Raw genomic sequence first — 22,823 nt, forward strand, 5'->3', positions numbered from 1 at the left:
ACCTACGTGTCAGAAACTATAACTGGTATAACCAGCCAACCTAATCTGATCATATTAAAAATCTGTAGGACAGCTAGGTACCTCATATAGATTCTGGTACAGAGTTAGGAATGGTGATCTTCAACATGGGAATTATCTGCCACTTTTCTTGTAACGGATCTTTATGAAGAGTGTACGAGCCCTGAGAAATCCACACCTCAGGTAGGTCTTACTTAAACAGATTGCACCTTTGTTAAGGAACTAAAATGTAATAGAGAAATAAACTTAAACGTAGTATGGACTTTATTTCTTTGCCTGTGTACTAGTGTTAATTAGCTTTTTCTTGTATATCATATGTGTGTGTCTATAGTAAGCTAAATTGAATATTAGCCTCACTGAACTATAATTAAATTATTCTGATTTCAGCAGAGCGATTCACAAAATTTATTTGAGCATTCCTTGTCTTACAAAATTTATTTAAATTTAAATTGATGGGTGGGTCACATATATTGATAGACAACTTGAAGGCACACACACAATATACGTGGATTAAACACATGATAGATGCGCATATATAAATGTGAGATAGGTCAGAGCTTTCCCCTTTGAAAATGATAGTTAGGATCAAGTTTTGTAGTTATATCCTGGTTGCACGATTCTGAACCACATAATAACAGAATACGTGTGGCCAATGTCCTATAAAGTGAGTCACTCCTTTGTTCACTTGGGAATGCCTCACTTTATAGAATATTGAGACATAGTTAGCAACAGTGTGTACATGCTTAAAATGTTCACTTTTGAAATTTTCTTAAAATATAAAATTGATTGACAGTTAATATTTTATTTAACCTAAATACTAGGGATGTGCGATTGAGAAAAAATGTACAAAGTCATTACAAAATGGGGGTTGGGGTGGGAGGGGGCGCAAAGTGTTTCTAAAGTAAATTTAGTGAAATTTTCATTATTATAACAAGAGTAATGAAATTTTGCTACTATTTCATGATAGTAATTGCGCATAATTAAATTACTATAATTGGGGAAACTTCAGGGGCTCCTTTCTCCCTCATTTTTAAAGCTATTAGGGTGAAGCTTACTACAATGGTAGAGCACATTGATCACTGTTAGCCCACCAAATTTCAGAATGTTTCACTTATCCATGGATTTTAAAAGTTTTTATGAACAACATTTTTAATAATAAAGAAAACATGTTCCTAGTTTGAAAGTGTTATTTCCTGTTTAATGGTATAGTCCTTACATTGAAAGTAGTTGTTCTAGTCCAGAAACTTTGTTTGTGTGGCACAAACTACATCAAATTAGTGGAGACTCAACAAAGCAAAATGTGCCATAGCACAATGTCCCTTCCACAAGATAAAGTTTTTGCAGTTTAATAAACTTTCCCCATATTTCTATGATATTACCCATTAGGAAATGACATTTATAACCTAGGAACAAAAATCATAGTAAATACACCATCAAAACACCCCTGACAGATGGCCATCCAACCTCTAAACTAATTAATATTTTTCACCTATTGAGTTGAAGGGGACCCCCAAGGGTCATCTTGTCCAACCCCATTCTTCCAGACAGAAGGGCACCATTCAAACTCTCCTGACAGATGGCCATCCAGCCTCCAAACATTAATATGCTTCCTTTATTGAGTTGGAATAGGCCCCAAAGGGCCATCCATTTAGAATTTCTTTCCAGCCCAGCACAGAGATTTACTTAATACCCTAAAGACAGTAGATTCTGTCTGATCTGAGCAGAGCTAGCACAAACATAATTATTTTTTATCTATGTATGGCTAATTGCTTACAAGATTTGTAAACAGATGTGCTTTACTTATGCCTCTGCAGAACATTCAACTGTTTTGCATAGTTTTGTGATGAGCTTAGGAAGGACTGCCTTGGTATGGGTATGGGGTAGGGGGAGGGAAAAAACAAAAACAAAAATGCAAATAGAACTAAGATATTGTAGATAAATGAGTGGATAATATAGAATGGAAGAAGAGTGAGAAATAGGAAGAGAGTAGAGAAATGGGGATGAGAAATAAATGAGGTGTATGGATTAAATGAATGGAGCCTCCGGTGGCTCAGTGTGTTAAAGTGCTGAGCTGCTGAACTTGCAGACCGAAAGGTCCCAGGTTCAAATCTGGGGAACGGAGTGAGCTGTAAGCTCCAGCTTCTGCCAACCTAGCAGTTTGAAAACATGCCAATGTGAGTAGATCAATAGGTACCGCTCCAAGGGGAAGGTAACGGCGCTCCATGCAGTCATGCTGGCCACATGACCTTGGAGGTGTCTATGGACAACTCCAGCTCTTCGGCTTAGAAATGGAGATGAGTACCAATCCCCAGAGTCAGACACGACTGGACTTAACGTCAGGGGAAACCTTTACCTTTACCTACATTTATAGGACTTCTCCCTAGTGTAAATTTTCTGGTGTGACTTGAGAGAATCACTCTGGCCAAAGCATTTCCCACACTCCAAGCACTGATACGGCTTCTCCCCTGTGTGGATTATCTTTACCTTACTATGGATTAAATGTACAAAATCTACTCATATAATAAAATATTATATTAATATAATATGTTTTTTAATAAATTAATACACATTGCAAAATTGTAGAAAATTGTAGAGATTGCTTTTCTTTATTAGAGGGATATTCTGACATTTGCTTCACAGAGGAATTTCCAAACCAGCTGTAATGGAAAGGTTTCCAAGCCAAAGCCTGCACGGGCCAAGCGGAAATGTGTTCTGCATTTTGTGATATGAATCATCACAGGACCAAAAGGCAACATACTAATTTGTTCTAGTATTTGAATTGTCATCTAGAATCATAGAATCATAGAATCATAGAATCATAGAATAGTAGAGTTGGAAGAGACCTCATGGGCCATCTAGTCCAACCCCCCGCTAAGAAGCAGGAAATTGCATTCAAAGCACCCCCGACAGATGGCCATCTAGCCTCTGTTTAAAAGCCTCCAAAGAAGGAGCTTCCACCACAGTCCGGGGCAGAGAGTTCCACTGCTGAACAGCCGTCACAGTGAGGAAGTTCTTCCTGATGTTCAGGTGGAATCTCCTTTCCTATAGTTTGAAGCCATTGTTCCGTATCCTAGTCTGCAGGGCAGCAGAAAACAGGCTTGCTCCCTCCTCCCTATGACTTCCCCTCACATATTTGTACATGGCTATCATGTTTCCTCTCAGCCTTCTCTTTTGCAGGCTAAACATGCCAAGCAAAAGGCTTGTTCTCCAGACCCTTAATCATTTTAGTCTCCCTCCTCTGGACGCTTTCCAGCTTGTCAACATCTCCCTTCAACTGTGGTGCCCAGAATTGGACGCAGTATTCCAGGTGTGGTCTGACCAAGGCAGAATAGAGGGGGAGCATGACTTCCCTGGATCTAGACGCTATTCCCCTATTGATGCAGGCCAGAATCCCATTGGCTTTTTTAGCAGCCGCATCACATTGTTGGCTCATGTTTAACTTGTTGTCCACGAGGACTCCAAGGTCTTTTTCGCACACACTGCTGTCTAGCCAGGCGTCCCCCATTCTGTATCTTTGATTTCCATTTTTTCTTCCGAAGTGAAGTATCTTGCATTTGTCCCTGTTGAACTTCATTTTGTTAGTTTCGGCCCATCTCTCTAGTCTGTCAAGATCGTTTTGAATTCTGCTCCTGTCTTCTGGAGTGTTAGCTATCCCTCCCAGTTTTGTGTCGTCTGCAAACTTGATGATCGTGCCTTCTAACCCTTCGTCTAAGTCGTTAATAAAGATGTTGAACAGAACCGGGCCCAGGACGGAGCCCTGCGGCACTCCACTTGTCACTTCTTTCCATGATGAAGACGACGCATTGGTGAGCACCCTTTGGGTTCGTTCGCTTAGCCAATTACAGATCCACCTAACCGTAGTTTTGTCTAGCCCACATTTTACTAGTCTGTTTGCCAGAAGGTCGTGGGGGACTTTGTCGAAGGCCTTACTGAAATCCAGGTAGGCTACATCCACAGCATTCCCTGTATCAACCCAACTCGTAACTCTATTGAAAAAAGAGATCAGATTAGTCTGGCATGACTTGTTTTTGGTAAATCCGTGTTGACTATTAGCAATGACCGCATTTGTTTCTAAGTGTTTGCAGACCACTTCCTTAATGATCTTTTCCAGAATCTTGCTTGGTATCGACGTGAGGCTGACCGGACGGTAATTGTTTGGGTCGTTCTTTTTTCCCTTCTTGAAGATAGGGACCACATTCGCCCTTCTCCAATCTGCTGGGACTTCTCCCGTTCTCCAAGAACTCTCGAAGATAATTGTCAGTGGTTCTGAAATAACCTCAGCTAGTTCCTTCAATACTCTTGGATGTAGCTGATCTGGCCCTGGGGACTTGAATTCATTTAGAGAGGCCAGGTGTTCCTGGACAACTTGTCTCCCTATTTGGGGTTGGATTTCCCCCAATCCTTTGTCCATTCCATGTTGCTGAGGTTGAAGATGGCTTTCTTTTTGTGAGAAGACCGAGGCAAAGAAGGGCGAAATGTGTAATTATATGGGAAATTTAGAACTTGTTGTAATAGTTAAGACATAGCTTACCTTGCAAGGTTGATGTGTGAACCACCATTTTGTAGCACTCGGAATCTGACCTCAAGAAAGGAGCTAATTTACATAGCAGCGACCGGATTGGCCATATGTAAATGAGCATGCACCAGAGTTTTTAAAAAGTGGAGTTGGCAGTTGGCAGTTGGGGAGAGCAGCTGAACGTTCTAAAGCAGTTAGGATGGGGAAAGCTATCTGTTAGGACAGGATAGTGAGTTGTGGACAGTAAAGATAGGTTAATAAATGTGTTAACAGAAGATAGTTGCTGGAATAATTAAGATAATAAGTTGAGAATAGTCAGAGAACTGCCTCTGTGAAATAAAAGTGTTCCTTGTTGTGTTTGCAAGATTGTTTAAGAGGAAATAGTAATTTCAACATTGTAATTTCAACTAAGAAAGCAAAGTTCCAATGTAACCATCACGCTTCTGTACCAGACAATAATAAAATAAACTTTGTTACTGTTTCATTCAAGAAAAAGACTGTGACTCTGAAGGGGCAAAGATGTGAAAGATGTAAAAATACTCCTCTTAATCCAAAGTCAAAAGCAGGAAGCCCCTTTTCTGTGGAGAGGGCAAGGAAAAACACCACAAAAGTTGGACCTTCAAACTGCAAAAGAACTATTTATTGCATGTCCATAGCAATGTGACAAATACAGTAGAGTCTCACTTATCCAACACTTGCTTATCCAACGTTCTGGATTATCCAACACATTTTTGTAGTCAATGTTTTCAATACATTGTGATATTTTGGTGCTAATTTCGTAAATACAGTAATTACTACATAGCATTACTGCATATTGAACTACTTTTTCTGTCAAATTTGTTGTATAACATGATGTATTAGTGCTTAATTTGTAAAATCATAGCCTAATTTGATGTTTAATAGGCTTCTCCTTAATCTCTCCTTATTATCCAACATATTCGCTTATCCAATATTCTGCCGGCCCGTTTATGTTGGATAAGTGAGACTCTACTGTACATACTTTGAAAGTAGTTATATTTCAGAAATTTCATTTTTGTGGCTGCCATGTTGATTTGGTTGGGACTCTACGAGATATTCATTGAAAAACTATAGGAAAATGTGCTACAGGATGCCCCATGAAAACGTTTTTGCACTTTTCCCATGTTTTTATGATAGAACCAATAAGGAAATGGCATTTATAACCCAGGATCAAAAATCGTGGTACATAGTGTTATTCCATTTTGCACAAAGACACTCAATGGATGGCTTAACTCCAAGGAAGAAACTTATTATTGTTTAAATAACTTGATTTGAAGGATAATACATGCAATCAAAGGATTAGTCTGACTTTCAAAATGGTTGCAAGGGCTTTTATCACTTCCACAGAAAATAGTAAGCATATTCTTATTGGCTTACAAAGATCATTTACCTCATTCGTCTAATGTTGGCTACGTCACAAGCATCTTAACCATAATGTAATCCCATTGGTTTTCTATGCTTTAACATCATGTGATTCTTTAGACAATGGTGCTTTTATGTTATTGACTTGTTGCAAGTATAGGTTTAAAACCGTATGAGAATTCTAGTGGGTAAGGTTCTGACTTGATGTATTGTTATTATTTGAAAGTGACTTCTTTTCTCTGGAACAACTCTTTCCCCAAACATCAGCATTTTCTCTCAAGCACAGGCTTTCCTCAGACATAGGCCTTTTGCAACTTAGGTCAATCAAAACATATGGGACTTGTAGTCATTACATGTATCTTTGGGCACCGCAGTTGATGGGAGATGTTGACAAGCTGGAAAGCGTCCAGAGGAGGGCGACTAAAATGATTAAGGGTCTGGAGAACAAGCCCTATGAGGAGCGGCTTAAAGAGCTGGGCATGTTTAGCCTGCAGAAGAGAAGGTTGAGAGGAGACATGATAGCCATGTACAAATATGTGAGGGGAAGTCATAGGGAGGAGGGGAGCAAGCTTGTTTTCTGCTGCCCTGCAGACTAGGACACGGAACAATGGGTTCAAACTACAGGAAAGGAGATTCCACCTGAACATCAGGAAGAACTTCCTGACTGTGAGAGCTGTTCAGCAGTGGAACTCTCTGCCCCGGGCTGTGGTGGAGGCTCCTTCTTTGGAGGCTTTTAAACAGAGGCTGAACGGCCATCTGTTGGGGATGTTTTCAATGCAATTTTCTTGCTTTGTGGCAAGGAATTGGACTGGATGGCCCATGAGATCTCTTCCAACTCTACTATTCTATGATTCTATGATTCTTTGAAAGTTCTCTTTTTTAAAACCCATGTCCCTCTCAACTCTAAGACCCTGAGTGAGAGTTAAACAGGAGTTTTTCCTCTGAGTGTGAAGAAACCTCTGTGAAGAAGATCCCACAGATTAATCTCTGTGAAGAGGGACCAAAAATCATTTTGATTGCACATGCCTAGTGTGTATGTTTAATATCTATCATAACTATTGGCAGCATAGTAACGCTAATCTTGATGAAATATACTAAAAATATTGTCTGGGTACAAAATCAATGATGACTTTAAACATGTCATTAGCTGTATAGTAGAATTTCCTTTCAAACAGCAGCCACCAATTTCCTAATCTGATTAAGAACGTTGTGAGGGGAAGCAATTTTCTAACCCTCTCCATTACGTTACATTTTCATACAATTGCAGAACTTTCCAAACCTCTCCTTCAGAGCATTCATGTCCCCATTGAAACATTTACCCAATAATAAAACTGGATTATTTAAAATGCTTTTTAAAATTTCAGAATAACAATAAAGAATTATGGAAACACAAGATGAAGTTGCAATTGTGGGAATTGGATGCAATTTTCCTGGGGGTATGTATTGTTTACAATGCTAAGTGAAATAGTGTTGTTTGCTTGTAACCTTTTTATTGCTGAGAAATACAACTTGGACTTTAAAACTTTAAAAATAGGTATTCGGCACAATTTTTATACTTGGGCATATTTCATGCATGGTTGATTATTTATTTATTTAATTTGAAGACACAGAAAGCCACAATTTCATTATCAAATGATACCCTGATTTTTACATTTTGCATACGTTTATTTATTCATTTTATCTGCAAACATTTCAGCCACGTTAAATGTCTTTCACAAATTATATGTATACTTGGCAAATTTAATCTTGAGAATTGTAATATTAGGAAATCGTTAATGCTGCTAAAATATTATTTCGCAACAGGGGAAGGACTTGATAATTTCTGGCAAGTTCTGGTAGAAGGCAAAAACTGTGTTCAAGAAATACCTCCAGAAAGATTTGACACAACAGAGTGGTATGATACAGACAGCAACAAACAAGGAAAAACAACCACAAAACATGCAGCCTTTATTGACGAGTAAGCTTTAAGTATTATATCATACTTTCAATGTGGATCATAAACAATCTCAAAACATATACTAGTTTATTTCATTTGCTGCAGAAGATGTCGGTATGTGAATGTGACAGCAAGAAACAAGATAATTTACTACTGTATCTGCATTGTGCATTTCTTGCTATTGTGTAGCAGGAGATTATGCTTGATAGAATCCTAGAACCAAGTATCTAAATATGTTTTTTTTTATTACATCCAGTTTTAAGTATAATTAGAAATCATTTTTGGGAGGAAATGTAAGGAATATGCCAGTGATTTCCAAAGTGGGCGCTACCGCCCCCTGGTGGGCGCTGCAGCGATCCAGGGGGGCGGTGACGGCACCTATTAGGACACGGGGGCGGAGCTAGAGGAGTGGCGTGGCTTCTTCCCAAGAGTCCGAGACAGGGCTGAGAATCTATATCTCTCCTGAGGCACTTGTTGGGACACAGAGGGCGGAGCTAGGGAAGGGGGCGGGGCCTCTTTCCAAGAGCCCGAGACAAGGCTGAGCCTCTATACCTCTCCTGAGAGGCCTTTTAGGACTAAAGGGTGGGGCTGGGGTGGGGCCTCTTCCCAAGAGGGTGAGACAGGGCTGAGCCTCTGTATACCTTCCCTGAGGCACTTGTTAGAACACAGGGGTGAGGTATAGAGGTTCAGCTCTGTCAGGCACTTGGGAAAAGTCTCCATCCCCTCCTCTAGCCCTGCCCCCTGTGTCCTGGCAGGCACCGCAGGACAGGGATAGAAGCTTAGCCCTGCTTCAGAGCTCATAACTCCACCCATCCCAGTCCTGGCTGCCCACTTGTGGCCCCCCCCCACCTCCCCCCCCCCAGCCCTGCATCTTGGACTAGGAGAGGCTCACCCCCACCCTCTTGAGCAGGAGCCATGCCCACCCCTCTAAGCCACGCCCCCTTCCCAGGGGGCGCTGAGTAATATTTTTTCTGGAAAGGGGACGGTAAGCCAAATAAGTTTGGGAACCACTTAAAGAGACTGAGAGCTGTAGATCTTCCCATACAGTTTGTACGCCCACTCATAGTACTTTGAATTTAATCTTCTATGTGTGTGCATTGTTAACTGAATGCTTGGTCTCCACTGTCTTAGCACCTCATCCCACAAGGGGAGTGGGGAAAGCGGGAAGAATCATCTTCTTTGCGTGGTGTTCCATGGTGTTCCTTCTTTAAAGAAGATGGAAAATTTACTCATCCCCATCACATAGGATTGCCTCCTCCCATTTCTAGCTTAATCATTACACAAGCGGGTTGCCTCCTCCCATTTCCAGGAAACCCACACACTTTTGAAACACTTCTCTCCATGGGATTTGTTCCTCTGCTTTGGAGCTCTCCTCCCAAGGAGACCCGTACACTTTTAAAATGCTTCTTTCAATGCAACTCATGCTATCTTTAAACCACTAATGTTGAGAGAAGAAGCATTGAACAACCACACTGAAAAGCCACACAACAGAGTCACACTACTTCCCATTCCAAGGAAAGATACCCATATTCTATGTGCCCGGAAAGAAGTGGAGTCAATTTCTACCCATCTTTCAAATCCATCCGTTTTTACACACTGCAGAGACAGAATCCCGTAGGAAACCACTGGAAGTAGTATCTGTCATTTGATGGGCTCTGTGGGATTCTGCCTTTGAAGTGTGTAGAAATGGAGGACAACTTCCATCTGATGGGATCCAAGATCCCACTTCCAATATAATGTCTATTTTTTTCACCCTCTTTCACTGTTATTTAAACAAATACGGGAAATATTTTTAAATGTGAAAATATTTAGTTGCCTTGTAAATGAATGTGTTGGTAATATTATATAATCATTTGGGCTTCTGTTTTTTTTTTTATAGATTTAACACAATTGACAACAAGCTTTTTGGAATTAATGATGTGGAAGTGGAGTATATGGATCCACAGCAGAAGTTACTCCTGGAATGCACTTATAGAGCATTGGAAGATGCAGGAGTCACTAGAGAAAATATTAATGGTTCCACAACTGGAGTTTTTGTTGGTAAGATTCTTAAAACATTTATGTGTTTATGCTATTACATGATTATATGCCACTACACAATTTTACTCCACTTTACAGAATATGTAATGGCTCAATTAGCACAAGTCAGTTTAATGGTATGTTAATTACACAAATTGAAACCTGTTGCATTTCTTACTTCCTCTATTATAGAACATCTATTGTTTTCACAGGAATGATGAACCAAGATTATAGAATAATAAGGAGCAGGACGAGCTGTACAATTAACCATTATGATGGCACTGGGACAGCAATGAGCATCGCTGCAAACCGGATTTCATATACCTTTAATCTGACAGGACCTTCAATTGCCATTGACACAGCTTGTTCCTCATTTCATTATGCTTTACACTTTGCTTTGCATGCAATTAAGCAAGGTAAACTAATGAGAATGACTTATATTTCTTTAGTAAAATTACTTGTATTCTGCCTTTTCTCCAGGAAACTCAAGTTGTCTGACCTTGATTGTCAATAGGGCTCTTCAATGCTACATGGAGCAATTTGATACGAGATAAATATCTGTTATGTAAAATGCTTGGAAACAGTAATGTTTTGGATTTTGGATGCTGGAATCCCCATATTATTATTATTAATAATAATAATAATAATAATAATAATAATAATAATAATAATAATAATAATTTTATTCTTATACCCCGCCCCATCTCCCCGAAGGGACTCGGGGAGGCTTACATGGGGCCAAGCCCGAATAGAACAATAAAAACAAGACAAGAAACCAATGAAACCAATAATCAAACCATAAAAACAAGTCATAAAAACCACATACAAGATAAAATGTTAAAATCATGGATAAGGTTCAAAGAATCTAGGCCAAAGTGCTAAGAGTGCAAATAAATCATATCATCAAGGGAAGGAGGTTTATTTATGTACATATTGAGATATCTTAGAGATTAGATACAAGATTAAATATGAATTTCATGTATGTTTCATATCCAACTTAGGCCACATCTACACTGCCATTTAATGCAGTGTAGGAATCACATTCGCTTGGTGCATCCTCACAATGCACACAGGCTAATCCAATTGAACCTGGGGTAAACTAAGTCATCTGGTTTGATCCTAGGTTAGAAAAACACCAGGAAAGGTCTGTATCATTTCTGGAAGATTTGGACCTTTCCAAATGTTTTGGCAGGATGGACGGCTATCTCAGATCACTATGCGAGGTCACGCCCTCTCCGTCTTACTGTATCCCGCATCCTGGAGAGGTGGGATTCCAATGTTTTCCTATCCCCCGGTAGTTAAATATGAGTCTAACAGGGCCTCCCACAAATGTGTTTTTTTAATCACAGGAGATTGTGAGGCTGCTCTTTGTGCTGGCGTTAACTGCATTATTGAGCCCCGTGTTTTCATATCGCTCAGTAAAGCAAAGATGATTTCTCCAGAAGGAATTAGCAAACCCTTTTCTACAAATGCTGATGGATATGGAAGAGGAGAGGGCTGTGCAGTACTTCTGCTGAAACCTTTAAAGAAAGTAAGAATACAGAATATTATTTGTTTGATAAAAAAAACCATTTTTTCATGAGCTCTGAATTATGCTGGATAAGTATGTCTTATTTAACTCCAGTCGTAGTTTTCAAATGGGTACGTATTGTTCATAGAAATATGATATCTATAAAAACTAGCTGTGCCCGGCCACGCGTTGCTGTGGCGAAGTCTGGTGGTGTTGGTGAGAAATTGTTGAGGTAGTGGTGGTATTGAATGTCTGTTGTATGGTTGTCTTTACGTTTAGTATGCATTTGGTTGTTTGTGTACTGTGAAAGTGGTGAGGGTAGAGGGGGTCTATGTCCCTGTGTAGTATTGTATAGTATTTATATGTTGTCCATGTGTTGTGAATGCTTGGATTGTGTCCTGCTGCATAGTAGAAAGGGTTGGGCTGGATGGCCCTTAGGGGTCTCTCCAAACTCTTGTGCCTGTCCCCTGGGCTGAGTAGGTTGCTAGGAGACCAAGTGGGCAGAACTTAGCCTTGTAACTGGCAGCAATTGGATAAAAACAATTATTCCTCTCCCTCTAATTAGGACTTTATTTTTCTTTTCTTTTTGTTGTATCAACCTAGAGCCATGGATGATGGGTTGTGTTGTCAAATTTCGAGGTTGGGGGGCCTGTAGTTTTGTTGTTTTGTCCACTGCCCTGATGCCATCACTGTTTTATATATATAGATGTTCTTACCATTTCTAACTTAAAGTAAACAGCAAAACTACACACCCAAATCCCACGAAACTTGGCCACAAAAGACATGGTCATCCCCGCTGTGTTTAGACAGAAAAAAACAAGAAAAATAAAGTCCTAATTAGAGGGAGAGGAATAATTGTTTTTTCCCCATTGCTGCCAGTTAGAAGGCTAAGTTCCACCCACTTTGTCTCCTAGCAACCCACTCAGCCATTTAATGGCGCCCAGAGCCACTTCAATCAGGCCTCTTCCACACTGCCTATAAAATACAGATTATCTGATTTGAACTGGATTATATGGCAGTGTAGATTCAAGGCCCTTCCACACAGCTATATTATCTATTTATAATCTTATATTATCTGCTTTGAACTGGATTATCTTGACTCCACACTGCCATATAATCCACTTCAGTGTGCATTTTATACAGCTGTGTAGAAGGAGCCTCATATAATCCAGTTCTAAGCAGATAATATATGATTATAAATATATAGTAGAGTCTCACTTATCCAACATAAACACCCCGGTAGAATGTTGGATAAGCAAATATGTTGGATAATAAGAAGGGATTAAGGAAAAGTCTATTAAACATCAAATTACATTATGATTTTACAAATTAAACACCAAAACATCATGTTATACAACAAATTTGACAGAAAAAGTAGTTCAATGTGCGGTAATGCTATGTAGTAATTACTGTATTTACAAGTTTAGCACCAAAACATCACAATGTATTGAAAACATTGACTACAAAAACATTGACTACTAAAAGGCTGACTGCGTTGGATAATCCAGAACATTGGATAAGCAAATGTTGGATAAGTGAGAGACTACTGTAATATGAAATAATTACTGTGGTATAATAATACAGAACAATATAATTTCTCAAACCAGGACAGTAAATAAAGAGCAACACTCTGAAAGCTGGGAGATTGGGAATTCCAGAAAGGAAACAATCAGGGCCAGCTAACACTTCCCAACAAAGGATTCTTCCAGGAAGGAAGCAAACAGGCTTTGAAGCTGCAAGGCCATTAAATGCTAATCAAGGTGGCTAATTGCAGCATTCATACTTGCCATACTGAGACTATTAATTGCTATTCAACCTGACCAACCAAGGATTCCGCAAGGTAGAAAGCGGCCAGGCTTGCAAGCACCAAGGCTATTCAGTGTTATTCAACACGGCCAACCAAGATTTCCCTTAGATAGAAAACCCCCAAGCTCTGAAGCCACAAGGCTACTCCGTCCCATACAACCAGGTCTAGCAAGAAAACCCTATGTAGAAAGCGGCCAGGCTTTTAAGCTGCAAGACTATTCAGTGCAGTTCAAGATGGCCAAACAAGGATACCCCTACAAAGGAAGTAGCCAGGCTTCAAAGCGGCTCTTTGATTGAGGGTGCTACTCCAGCTACTCCAGAAAACGGCCAGGCTTTGAGGCTGCAAGGCTATTCACTGCTATTCCATCTGGCCAACAAATGATTCCCATAAGCTACAGCAACGCATGGCAGGGCGAAGCTAGTAACTTTATAAAATAAAAATTATTGCAGAAAACAGGATTTCTTTGTAGTCATAATAAATGTGTTCTCTTGTTCCGTCTTCCAAAACAGGCACAGGAAGACTTCAGCAAAATATGGGGAGTTATCAGCATGAGTGCTGTCAATCAAAATGGAAGGTCAGTCACTCCGATCACCAGACCATCTCAGCAGGAGCAAGAAAATTTGCTACGCAGAATTTATCCAGTGCATGTTGATCCGTCCATAGTACAATATGTTGAAGCACATGGCACAGGAACGCCTGCGGGAGATCCTGTTGAAGCAGAGAGTGTAGGCAATGTCCTTGGTAAAAAGAGGCCTTCTAACTTCCCGCCTATCAAGATTGGCTCCGTGAAAGGGAACATCGGACACACAGAGTCTGCGGCTGGGGCAGCCGGCTTAATCAAAGTCCTTCTCATGATGCACCATGGCAAGATTGTTCCCTCCTTGCACTTTTCAGAAAGCACTAGTAGCATCAATACAGAGAAATTAAACCTTTCCATTCCAACAACAGTAGAGAAATGGGATGAGCCCAGTGAATTTGGAAGAATAGCTGGGATCAACTCTTTTGGATTTGGAGGAACCAATGCCCATGTGGTTGTGAGACAGTTTAAGCAAACCCAAGTTCTTCCTTCAGTCAAAAGGCCTGTAGAATTATTTCTTATTTCTTCAGCTTCTGTTAATTCTCTCAAATTGACCATGGAAGACATGGCTAGATATCTTAAAACAAAAGACACCATAGCACTGCCAAATCTGGCCTATACTTCAGCATGTAGAAGAAGTCATGTAACCTACAAACACAGAAAAGCATTTGTGGTATCATCTCTCCAACAGTTAGAACAAGAACTTGTTTCTGGGGCAGAAATGGAAATAGTTCCTGCAAAGAAGCCTCCACAGCTGGTTTTTGTATTCTCTGGAAATGGCCTGAATGTGAAAGAGGCATTTGAGCCTTTATTGAAATCCGAGCCAATCTTTAGAGAAAAATATAATGAAATTAAAGCAATATTTCAAAAATATTCCACGATAGATATTTTTGAATTAATGGAAAGAGAACAGGAGGACTTATCAAGTCCTAAGATTGCCCAGCCCTTAATCTTCACGTTGCAGGTAGCTTTGGTTACCCTTCTGCAATATTGGGGCATCAGGCCAATTGCAGCTGTTGGGCATTCGGTTGGAGAAGTGGCTGCTGCCCATTGCGCTGGTTTGATTTCCCTGGAAGATGCTGTCAAAGTCATCCATCACAGGAGCAGGCTTCAGGCTAAGGCCACTGGGGGTAAAATGCTAGTTGTCGGGAATATCCCTGTTCAACAAGTGTCAGTGGCCCTTGGTGCATACTCTGGCAAAGTCTGCATAGCAGCATTTAACAGCCCTCAATCTTGCACATTGTCAGGAGATGCTGGTGCCATTGATGGTCTTCAAAAGCATCTAGCTGAGCATTTTGGTAGAAGAAACATATTTCTTCATGTCTTAAATGTTCCAGCTGCATACCACAGCCACATGATGGAACCAATATTGACAGAGCTGGCAACAAGTCTGTCAGATTTAAAGAAAGGGAATCCAGAAATAGACTTGATTTCATCGACAACAGGGAAAGCTGCTTCAGATGGTGATTTTGTCACTGGCAACTACTGGGCCAGACAGGCTCGAGAAGCTGTTTGTTTTGCAGAGGCCATCGTGACATCAGCAAAGGACAGAGACAATATTGCTTTCGTAGAAATAGGACCACAAAGAGCCTTGCAGTTGTACATACAACAAATCTTAGGCACTCAGACCAAAGTATTTCCTTCTTTGCAAATTTTCAGAGTGCATGAAACACTTCTCAATCTCGTAAAAGGCCTCTTTGAACTGGGATTGAATCCATCCTGGGACCATCTCTTTGAGGGTTATCAAGGTATACCAGCAGCCTATCCCAGGTATCAGTTTGATCATAAGACACTCGGGTCATTAAATAACCAGGACAGACAGACAACTGAAAGAGCTAGAAACTCAAATCATCTCTTAATCCACAGTGTTAACAATGATAACACCGAATTCAAGTGCTCTTTATCCACGGCACTAACTCCTTACCTGTTTGAGCACAAACACAATGGCGTTGCTCTCGTCCCTGGGGCTTTTTTTGTGGAGCTTGCTCTGGCTGCTGTGCTGACTGGCTCCAGACCAAAAGTGCCCATAAATCTATATCAACTAAGCATTAAGTTCATCTCACCCTGTGTTTTAAATGTAGATCCCCATGATTTAAAGGTAAAACTGGACTCACAAAAAGAAGGAAGAGATTTCAAAATACTGTCTTCTTCATCAGAGGCGGTTTACACATCAGGACGAATCAAACAGAACCCAGAAGTCTGTCTCGAAGAAAAGAGCATTGCATGTAAAGATATTTTTCAGCGGTGTAAATTGTGTGTCAGCAAGAATGAAGTGTATAAAACACTGTCAAAATTTGGATTTCATTATGGTTCGATATTCAAGCAGCTCAATGATGTATTCCTTTGTGAAGAATTGAAGGAAGCAATAACCACGATCAAAGTGAGCAAAGAGATTAGGGAAGAAATGCATGAGTATTTTATCCATCCAGTGCTCTTAGACTGTATTATGCAAATGACAGGAGTCGTGACTCTAAAATTTTCCAAAAATGGCACGTGGTTTCCATCAAGCATAAACAGTTTTGTAATTCTTCGGCCTTTAGAGGAGGAAATGAAGATGTATTTGAAAATCAACAAATTGACTGAGAACTACCTAGAGTTTTGTGGCTGCTTCACAGATAAACATGGCTCTGTTTTGGTTGAGATGAAACGAGTTGGGATAACCCTCATCAAGGAAACATCCAGGAATGAAAAAAATTTGCTCTTTGAAAATAAATGGAAAGGAGCTCCACATTCTACGATGATCCAAACCCCAGGAGAAGCACCCAGATTTGCAGTCTTAGCTGACAAGACCGGAGTGTCTCAACAGCTGAAAAAATACTTGCATAAAAGTTCTACCTTTCTGATGTATGAAGAGTGGGAGGAATTATTAACGTCCGGGAACCCCGAATCCCCTTCTCTGGACAAAATGAAGACCCAAGTACAAGAGTGCAGTGATGTTTTGTTTATGTGGGGAATTCAAAGACTGAATGAAAAAACACCAGATGCCATTGTTGCAAGTTTATCAAAGTGCTGTGAAGCTTTCCGTCAAGTTGTTATTGCATTGAAAGAAAAGAGTCACCCTCAATCTTCCATCAAGCTCATCACTTACAGGACTGCAGACAGGAATGTCGACCACGTGAACCCTGGCTTTGCTTTGTATGGCATGGTACGAACTTGCATGCTTGAAGCTACGGACATTGCTTTCCAGATGATTGATATCAGCTCGACAAGTACCATGGACATCCTGGCCTTAGTGGATGTTTTAGGAGGATACAAAGCAGATCTCTATCCTGAAATCTGGATTAATCAGGGGAATATCTACACTTCTGAAATCAGGCGCACTCAGGTTAAAGATGTGACCAGCAATAATCTTTCCCGGTCTACTCATCATAACTCTAAGCTGGAGTCATTCCGTCTTTATACATGTGAGCCTAATACAACAAGAGGCATGTTTGCTGAGAAGTCTAATTACACTGATTTTCCTCTTGACAATCACAGTGTAGAATTGGAAACTGAAAGAATACATATCCACACTGAAGAGTATTATCCGGTTAGTGTTTGCAGCAGTAACTTTGGAAATGCCTTGTACTGGAATTCTCATACTGTTGATAAATACCAACTCATGGCTTTGGACTACAGTGGGAAGGTCGTTGCAACAGGCCCTGATGTGAAGAAGCTCAAAGTGGGGGATGATGTTGTTTCATGCTATCCAGTGGCTGGATCTTCAAGAGTCATTATTCCAGAAGCAGTATGTTTGAAAACCCGAAAAATGCCATGTTTTGAAACGGTGCCCTGTATGTCTTTTTTCAGGATAGCATGGGAAATTGTGCATCATTTGCTACCAATAACCAAACAGAACAGATCCTTGGGCATTATGTCTCCTGAGCCAGAGTCAGTGCTGTGCAAAGTCCTTGCTCACTCAGCCGGGGAAGCCGGCTGGAAAACAGTGTGCACAATACTTGACGGCAGGCTGCAGGAACGTGTAGCTCAGTGCAATGCACTTGTTTTTTTGGCTCCTGTGGATAGATTACCCAAAGAAAAATTAGTTAATCTCCCACATCTCCGGGATGTTGTAGTCCTACCTGATAACCACCAGTCTGAATGCATAAGATCTCTGGTCGGAAATGATCATGAAAACTTTAGAATTCATCTTCTCAACCTTGCCACCATTTTCCAGAAAGCTTCTTTGAAGCATTCCCAGAAGGCTTTCTCCAACTGGCTGAAATCAATAGAACTGAAGCAATTTAGGAGCACTCCCTGTTCCATTTTCCAACAGGCAGTGAACAGTGAGAGGACAGACACCACGACAACATCCACCTTTACCTGCAGGTCTGTCCCGCTTGCTGTGCTGAAAGGCAACGTGCAAAAAAGCAGTATTTCTGACATACCAATGTATGAGTCCCAAAGGAAAACATTTAAGCACAATGCTGTTTATATTGTCACAGGAGGTCTCACCGGACTTGGCTTTGAAACCGTGAGATTTATTGCTCAAAACGGAGGAGGACGCATTGTCATTCTATCCCGGAGAAAGCCCAGTCTTGAGAAGCAAAATGAAATACATAATATAGAGAACCAGAATGAAGGGAGCCGGATAGTCAGTCTGCAGTGCAATGTGATTTTTACTCCTGAAGTTAAGCGTGCCATGGGTGCTATCAGCAAAGTTTTTCCAGACTGTCCAATCAAAGGTGTATTCCATAGTGCTATGGTTTTACATGATGCAGTCCTTGAAGCATTGACTCTTGATACATTTGAGAAAGTTTTAAGTCCAAAGGTTGCTGGAGCTATCAATCTTCACTATGCCACTGAAGGGCAGGATCTCGACTACTTTGTGTGCTATTCATCCATCTCTTCCTTTTTGGGGAACTCAATGCAAGCCAACTATGCTGCTGCCAATTCCTTCCTGGATCTTTTCTGCCATTACAGGAGGAACTATGGATTGCCAGGACAAGCCATCAACTGGGGCGCCTTGAATCTTGGAGTATTGGAAGATCAAAATGACATTCAAAATCTTTTGAAATCAAGAGGTATCGTAACTCTACAACTGAATGAAATTTATGAGTATCTGAAAACAAGCTTACTTCTGAATAATCCTCAGCAAGCTGTTGCAAAGCTGAACTTCAGGGCTTTGAGCAGTCATTACTTTTCTCGAAATTCAGCATTTAAAAGCCGTATGTATACTATCATTGGAGAATTCATGGGAAATGATGTTGAGCTGCCAAGAAAACATGAAGCTCATGCTTTGGCTCCTGGGAAAGCTGAAAGCTATGTCATGTCATTGGTGAGTCAGCTCACTGGCATAGACGCAAGTGATATCTCAATGAATACATCCCTTTTATCTACTGGAATAGATTCTATGTTAGCTATGTCTTTACAGAATCACATTTTTCAGGAACTAAAGGTTGATGTGCCCCTTGTGAAGTTACTTGACCCAGAGACTACAGTACTTAGGTTAGCATCACTTGTGGAAGAGAAATCCATGGAGGCCAGGATTTCAAAAAATGAGAACTACTGAAAAGGAAACACAAAGATCTTTTCTTGTTAAAATGTTGATAAGATTTCTTTTTAAAAAATACTATACTACTAATAATAAAAATGCTTGATTTAAATTTGATGGCAATTTGTTCTTTTATGTCAGTTTCTTTATACCACCCATTTTGGAATACTTTCTTTGCAATATTTGTCATATATTAATGTTCATTTTCAGGTGTTGCAACATTTAAAACAGAGAGTTTAGGGGACTTTTTTTTTTACTCCTGGCCCTTTTAGAAGTAATTTTATTGTAGGATTTAAGCTCAAATACATAATTTCTGATGACACCATGCCTGTGTGTAGAGTTGGTATTTGAAATTGTACCTTGAACACATATACTGTATATTATTCAACACAATAATTACAAGAAAGTAAAATCAAAATTCTCAATTTTCATGAACCAAAATGCTTTTTTATGTAATGGGAACTTATTACTAAAATACAACCATTAAATATACAAGTTTATTAAGTAAATTGTTTCAGGTTTTTACACAGGAAACTGAAGAATGTATAAGGTGAAAATTTAAATGTATTTTTCCAAGATCTATGTTGACTGACATACAATCAAGTGTTATGCTGATTTTGATACATTAATAAATATATGCTACATGTTTGTACTGAATTCTGATTTTCAGCCAAATTTCAAATGTTATTACAGTTTTTAATTTTAATTTGATCTCCCATATCCTCTCTGTTTTCAGGATGCTTTCATCCTGTTCCCATGTTCTCTCGCCTCCCATGGCTCCTTTTCAAATAAATACATTTTAAAAAATATTCCAAAATTACAGTGTCACTGTAGTAACTCGCAATGGTTTTGTTCCTGTTTGTTTCCTTGAAACAAGATGATCGCCACATACTCAAACACTGGAAGAAATTGAAGAGGCTCAGTTGCAATGCCCCCCCCTTTTTTTTTTACAAAGGCAAACTCTGTGGAACCTCCGAGACCCTGTTTTTTTTCAATGAGGAGACAGAGGAAATAGAAATACACAGATTTATTTGCAAATAGAGCTGCGGGTGACCGCTCTGAAAAGAAAGCGGTACACCGAATGAGGTTTTCCATGGGATTTTTTTTATAGTTTTGCAGTACAATTCACTTCTCAACAACATTTTTGTTCTCATGCCCCCCTCTCCCTTTCATCTTGTTTCATCCTACACATGGCACCATTTGATTAGATGCTTATCAATACAGTTCAGGAAAGCAATTTCCTCGCCATTCCCTGATTAAAATAATTCAATATACCACCTGAGTCTTTTTGAAGCCTCAATTTGGCCCAATCAATCAAAATCAAACTACACCAAAATGCTATTTCCAATCCCTACATCTAAGGCGGCTGTCGGTTGGGGTTTTATTGCCATGCTTGTGACTAGACATTCCCAGGCCTTCAACTGATCCCCTTTGCACCTCTAAGAAAGTGATGGGCTGTTTATTGACTTGCTTCTCTCCTTTTAATTGCCATTTGTTGCATGTTTTCTTTGTTCTGTGTGTGTTTCTCATGGCTAAATTCTTTTAACACTATTATACTATTTCTATTTATTAATCAGATTAAATCAAATTAAATCAGGTGTCCCTTGTCTCCTTCAAATTGTCTGTGGAAGGAGTAGTCATGTGCGTGTATGATCTTGCTCCAAGGAAATAAACCTAGCAACAACAACATTACAGTTTACTATTTTAGCAATATACAGTAAAGTCTCACTTATCCAACCTTCGCTCATCCAACTTTCTGGATTATCCAACGCAGTCTGCCTTTTAGTAGTCAATGTTTTTGTAGTCTATGTTTTCAATACATTGCAATATTTTTGTGCTAAATTCGTAAATACAGTAATTGCTACATAACGTTACTGTGTATTGAACTGCTTTTTTCTGTCGATTTGTTTTAAAACATGGTGGTTAATTTGTAAAATCTTAACATAATTTGACATTTAACAGGCTTTTCCTTAATCCCTCCTTATTATCCAGCATTTTCGCTTATCCAACACTCTGCCGGCCTGTTTATGTTGCATAAGCGAGACTCTACCTCAAAAAAAAAAAAAAAAAAAGGAAAGAAAAGAAAGAAAGAAAGAAAGAAAGATTCAACAGGAGATATATAGGAATACATAATGTTTTTTGGGGTGGAGTGGCTGGACATAACTATAATAGGCAAATCAACCACAAACAAGTCACCCACAAATGAGTGAACACATCTCCACTTTTCAGCAGAACCTTTTTTTTTAAGTTAGAAGAGTGTTTCAACAGGGAAGCATCAAAAAGCAATATTAATTGATGTGATATAAACTGGCACAAATTGCCAATCTTGGTGAACGCTTAGTTGTTGCTCTGTGGTTAGACATTTAATAAATACAGCACAGTAATACATCTGTGTTTATAATATGGTCAAGTGCCACACACCAATAACCAATGTTCTATTTGGATGAGAGGGACCAACAATATCTGTATTTATAGCAAAAGCCCAGTGCTGCAATAAATACAAATAAATAGGAACATGGTTTTTGGTATTTGAAATCCATATAATGCAATGCGCTTTGTTTATTTAAAAGTTTTTCTAATGCTATAGAGGCAATTTCTTTGTTATATCATGAATCACATGTTTCATAATGTCTTGAAATCTTCTTTAAGGGAGAGTAATAATACTTTTTTTTCCAAATGACATAAAACAAACGTAAAACAAGGCACACAAATGTCAGGTAAAAGTAAAGGTTTCCCCTTGACATTAAGTCCAGTCCTTTCCAACTCTGGGGAGTGGTGCTCATCTTGATTTTTAAGTCGAAGAGCCGGTGTTGTCCATAGATGCCTCCAAGGTCATGTGGCCAGCATCAGGGCTGTAGCCAGAAAAAAATTTCGGGAGGGGTTTTGAAAATTTCGGGGGGGTTGAACCCCTGCCCCACCTGCCCCCCGGGTTCAGACCTGTCAATATCTGCTTGAGATAGTGCCTGGAGGGACTCTTAATTTTTAATGTTTACTCTTAATGAGTAAACCAGGTTTATTTTTTAACCTGAAAAATTTGGGGGGGGGGGGTTTGAACTCTTAACCCCCCCCCCCCCCCCCGGCTTGCTACAGGCCTGGCCAGCATGTTTTCGGACTGTTAGATTGGCAGTAGCTGAGGCTAACACCCTGCTCCCTGGATTCGAACCGTAGACCTTTCTGCCAGCAAGTTCAGCATCTTAGCAGTTTAACCCATTGTGCCACTGGGGGCTCCACACAAATGTCATCTTTCGTTAATTAGATGAAGACTGTTGAATGAAAATAACATCAGAATCAACACTGAGGGCCATAACATATATGACTAACAACACATTGAAAACAAATTAGAAGGTCATCACCATACTCAAAACCAGGAAAATCATAACTATAAGATCATTAAACAATTAAAAAAGGACCCATTAACTGGGGAGATTTCTTTATATCCTTCCTAAAAACAGAATGAGTGGAAAATGATCTGATAGACATGCACCGCTAAAATATGAGTAGGACATGGGGGAAAAAGACTGCATTACAATAGTATTCTCAAGACAGCCTTTCTGTCTTGAGAATATTATTGTAATACGTTTGTAACA

General features: G+C 39.8%; 1 protein-coding gene across 1 annotated transcript; it reads left to right on the top strand.

The window, feature by feature from the left end:
• Window positions 1-7,673: 7,673 nt before the first annotated feature.
• LOC100564655 (phthioceranic/hydroxyphthioceranic acid synthase) lies at window positions 7,674-20,024 on the top strand. Its single transcript, XM_062957161.1, has 5 exons — window positions 7,674-7,871; window positions 9,730-9,890; window positions 10,082-10,285; window positions 11,219-11,400; window positions 13,696-20,024. The coding sequence occupies exons 1-5, from the start codon at window positions 7,690-7,692 to the stop codon at window positions 19,252-19,254; spliced, it is 6,288 nt and encodes a 2,095-aa protein (XP_062813231.1). The 5' UTR covers window positions 7,674-7,689; the 3' UTR covers window positions 19,255-20,024.
• The last annotated feature ends 2,799 nt before the right edge of the window (window positions 20,025-22,823 follow it).

The sequence above is a fragment of the Anolis carolinensis genome, chromosome 6 (genome assembly GCF_035594765.1).
Source record: "Anolis carolinensis isolate JA03-04 chromosome 6, rAnoCar3.1.pri, whole genome shotgun sequence".
Lineage (NCBI taxonomy): Eukaryota > Metazoa > Chordata > Lepidosauria > Squamata > Dactyloidae > Anolis > Anolis carolinensis.

Bases quoted from the DNA above. Each gene is read 5' to 3' on its own strand.
- LOC100564655 (XM_062957161.1), top strand. From the start codon at position 7,690: ATGCTGCTAAAATATTATTTCGCAACAGGGGAAGGACTTGATAATTTC. The intron at 10,286-11,218 runs GTAAACTAATGA...TTTTAATCACAG, and splicing joins TTTGCATGCAATTAAGCAAG to GAGATTGTGAGGCTGCTCTT. The intron at 11,401-13,695 runs GTAAGAATACAG...CTTCCAAAACAG, and splicing joins TGCTGAAACCTTTAAAGAAA to GCACAGGAAGACTTCAGCAA.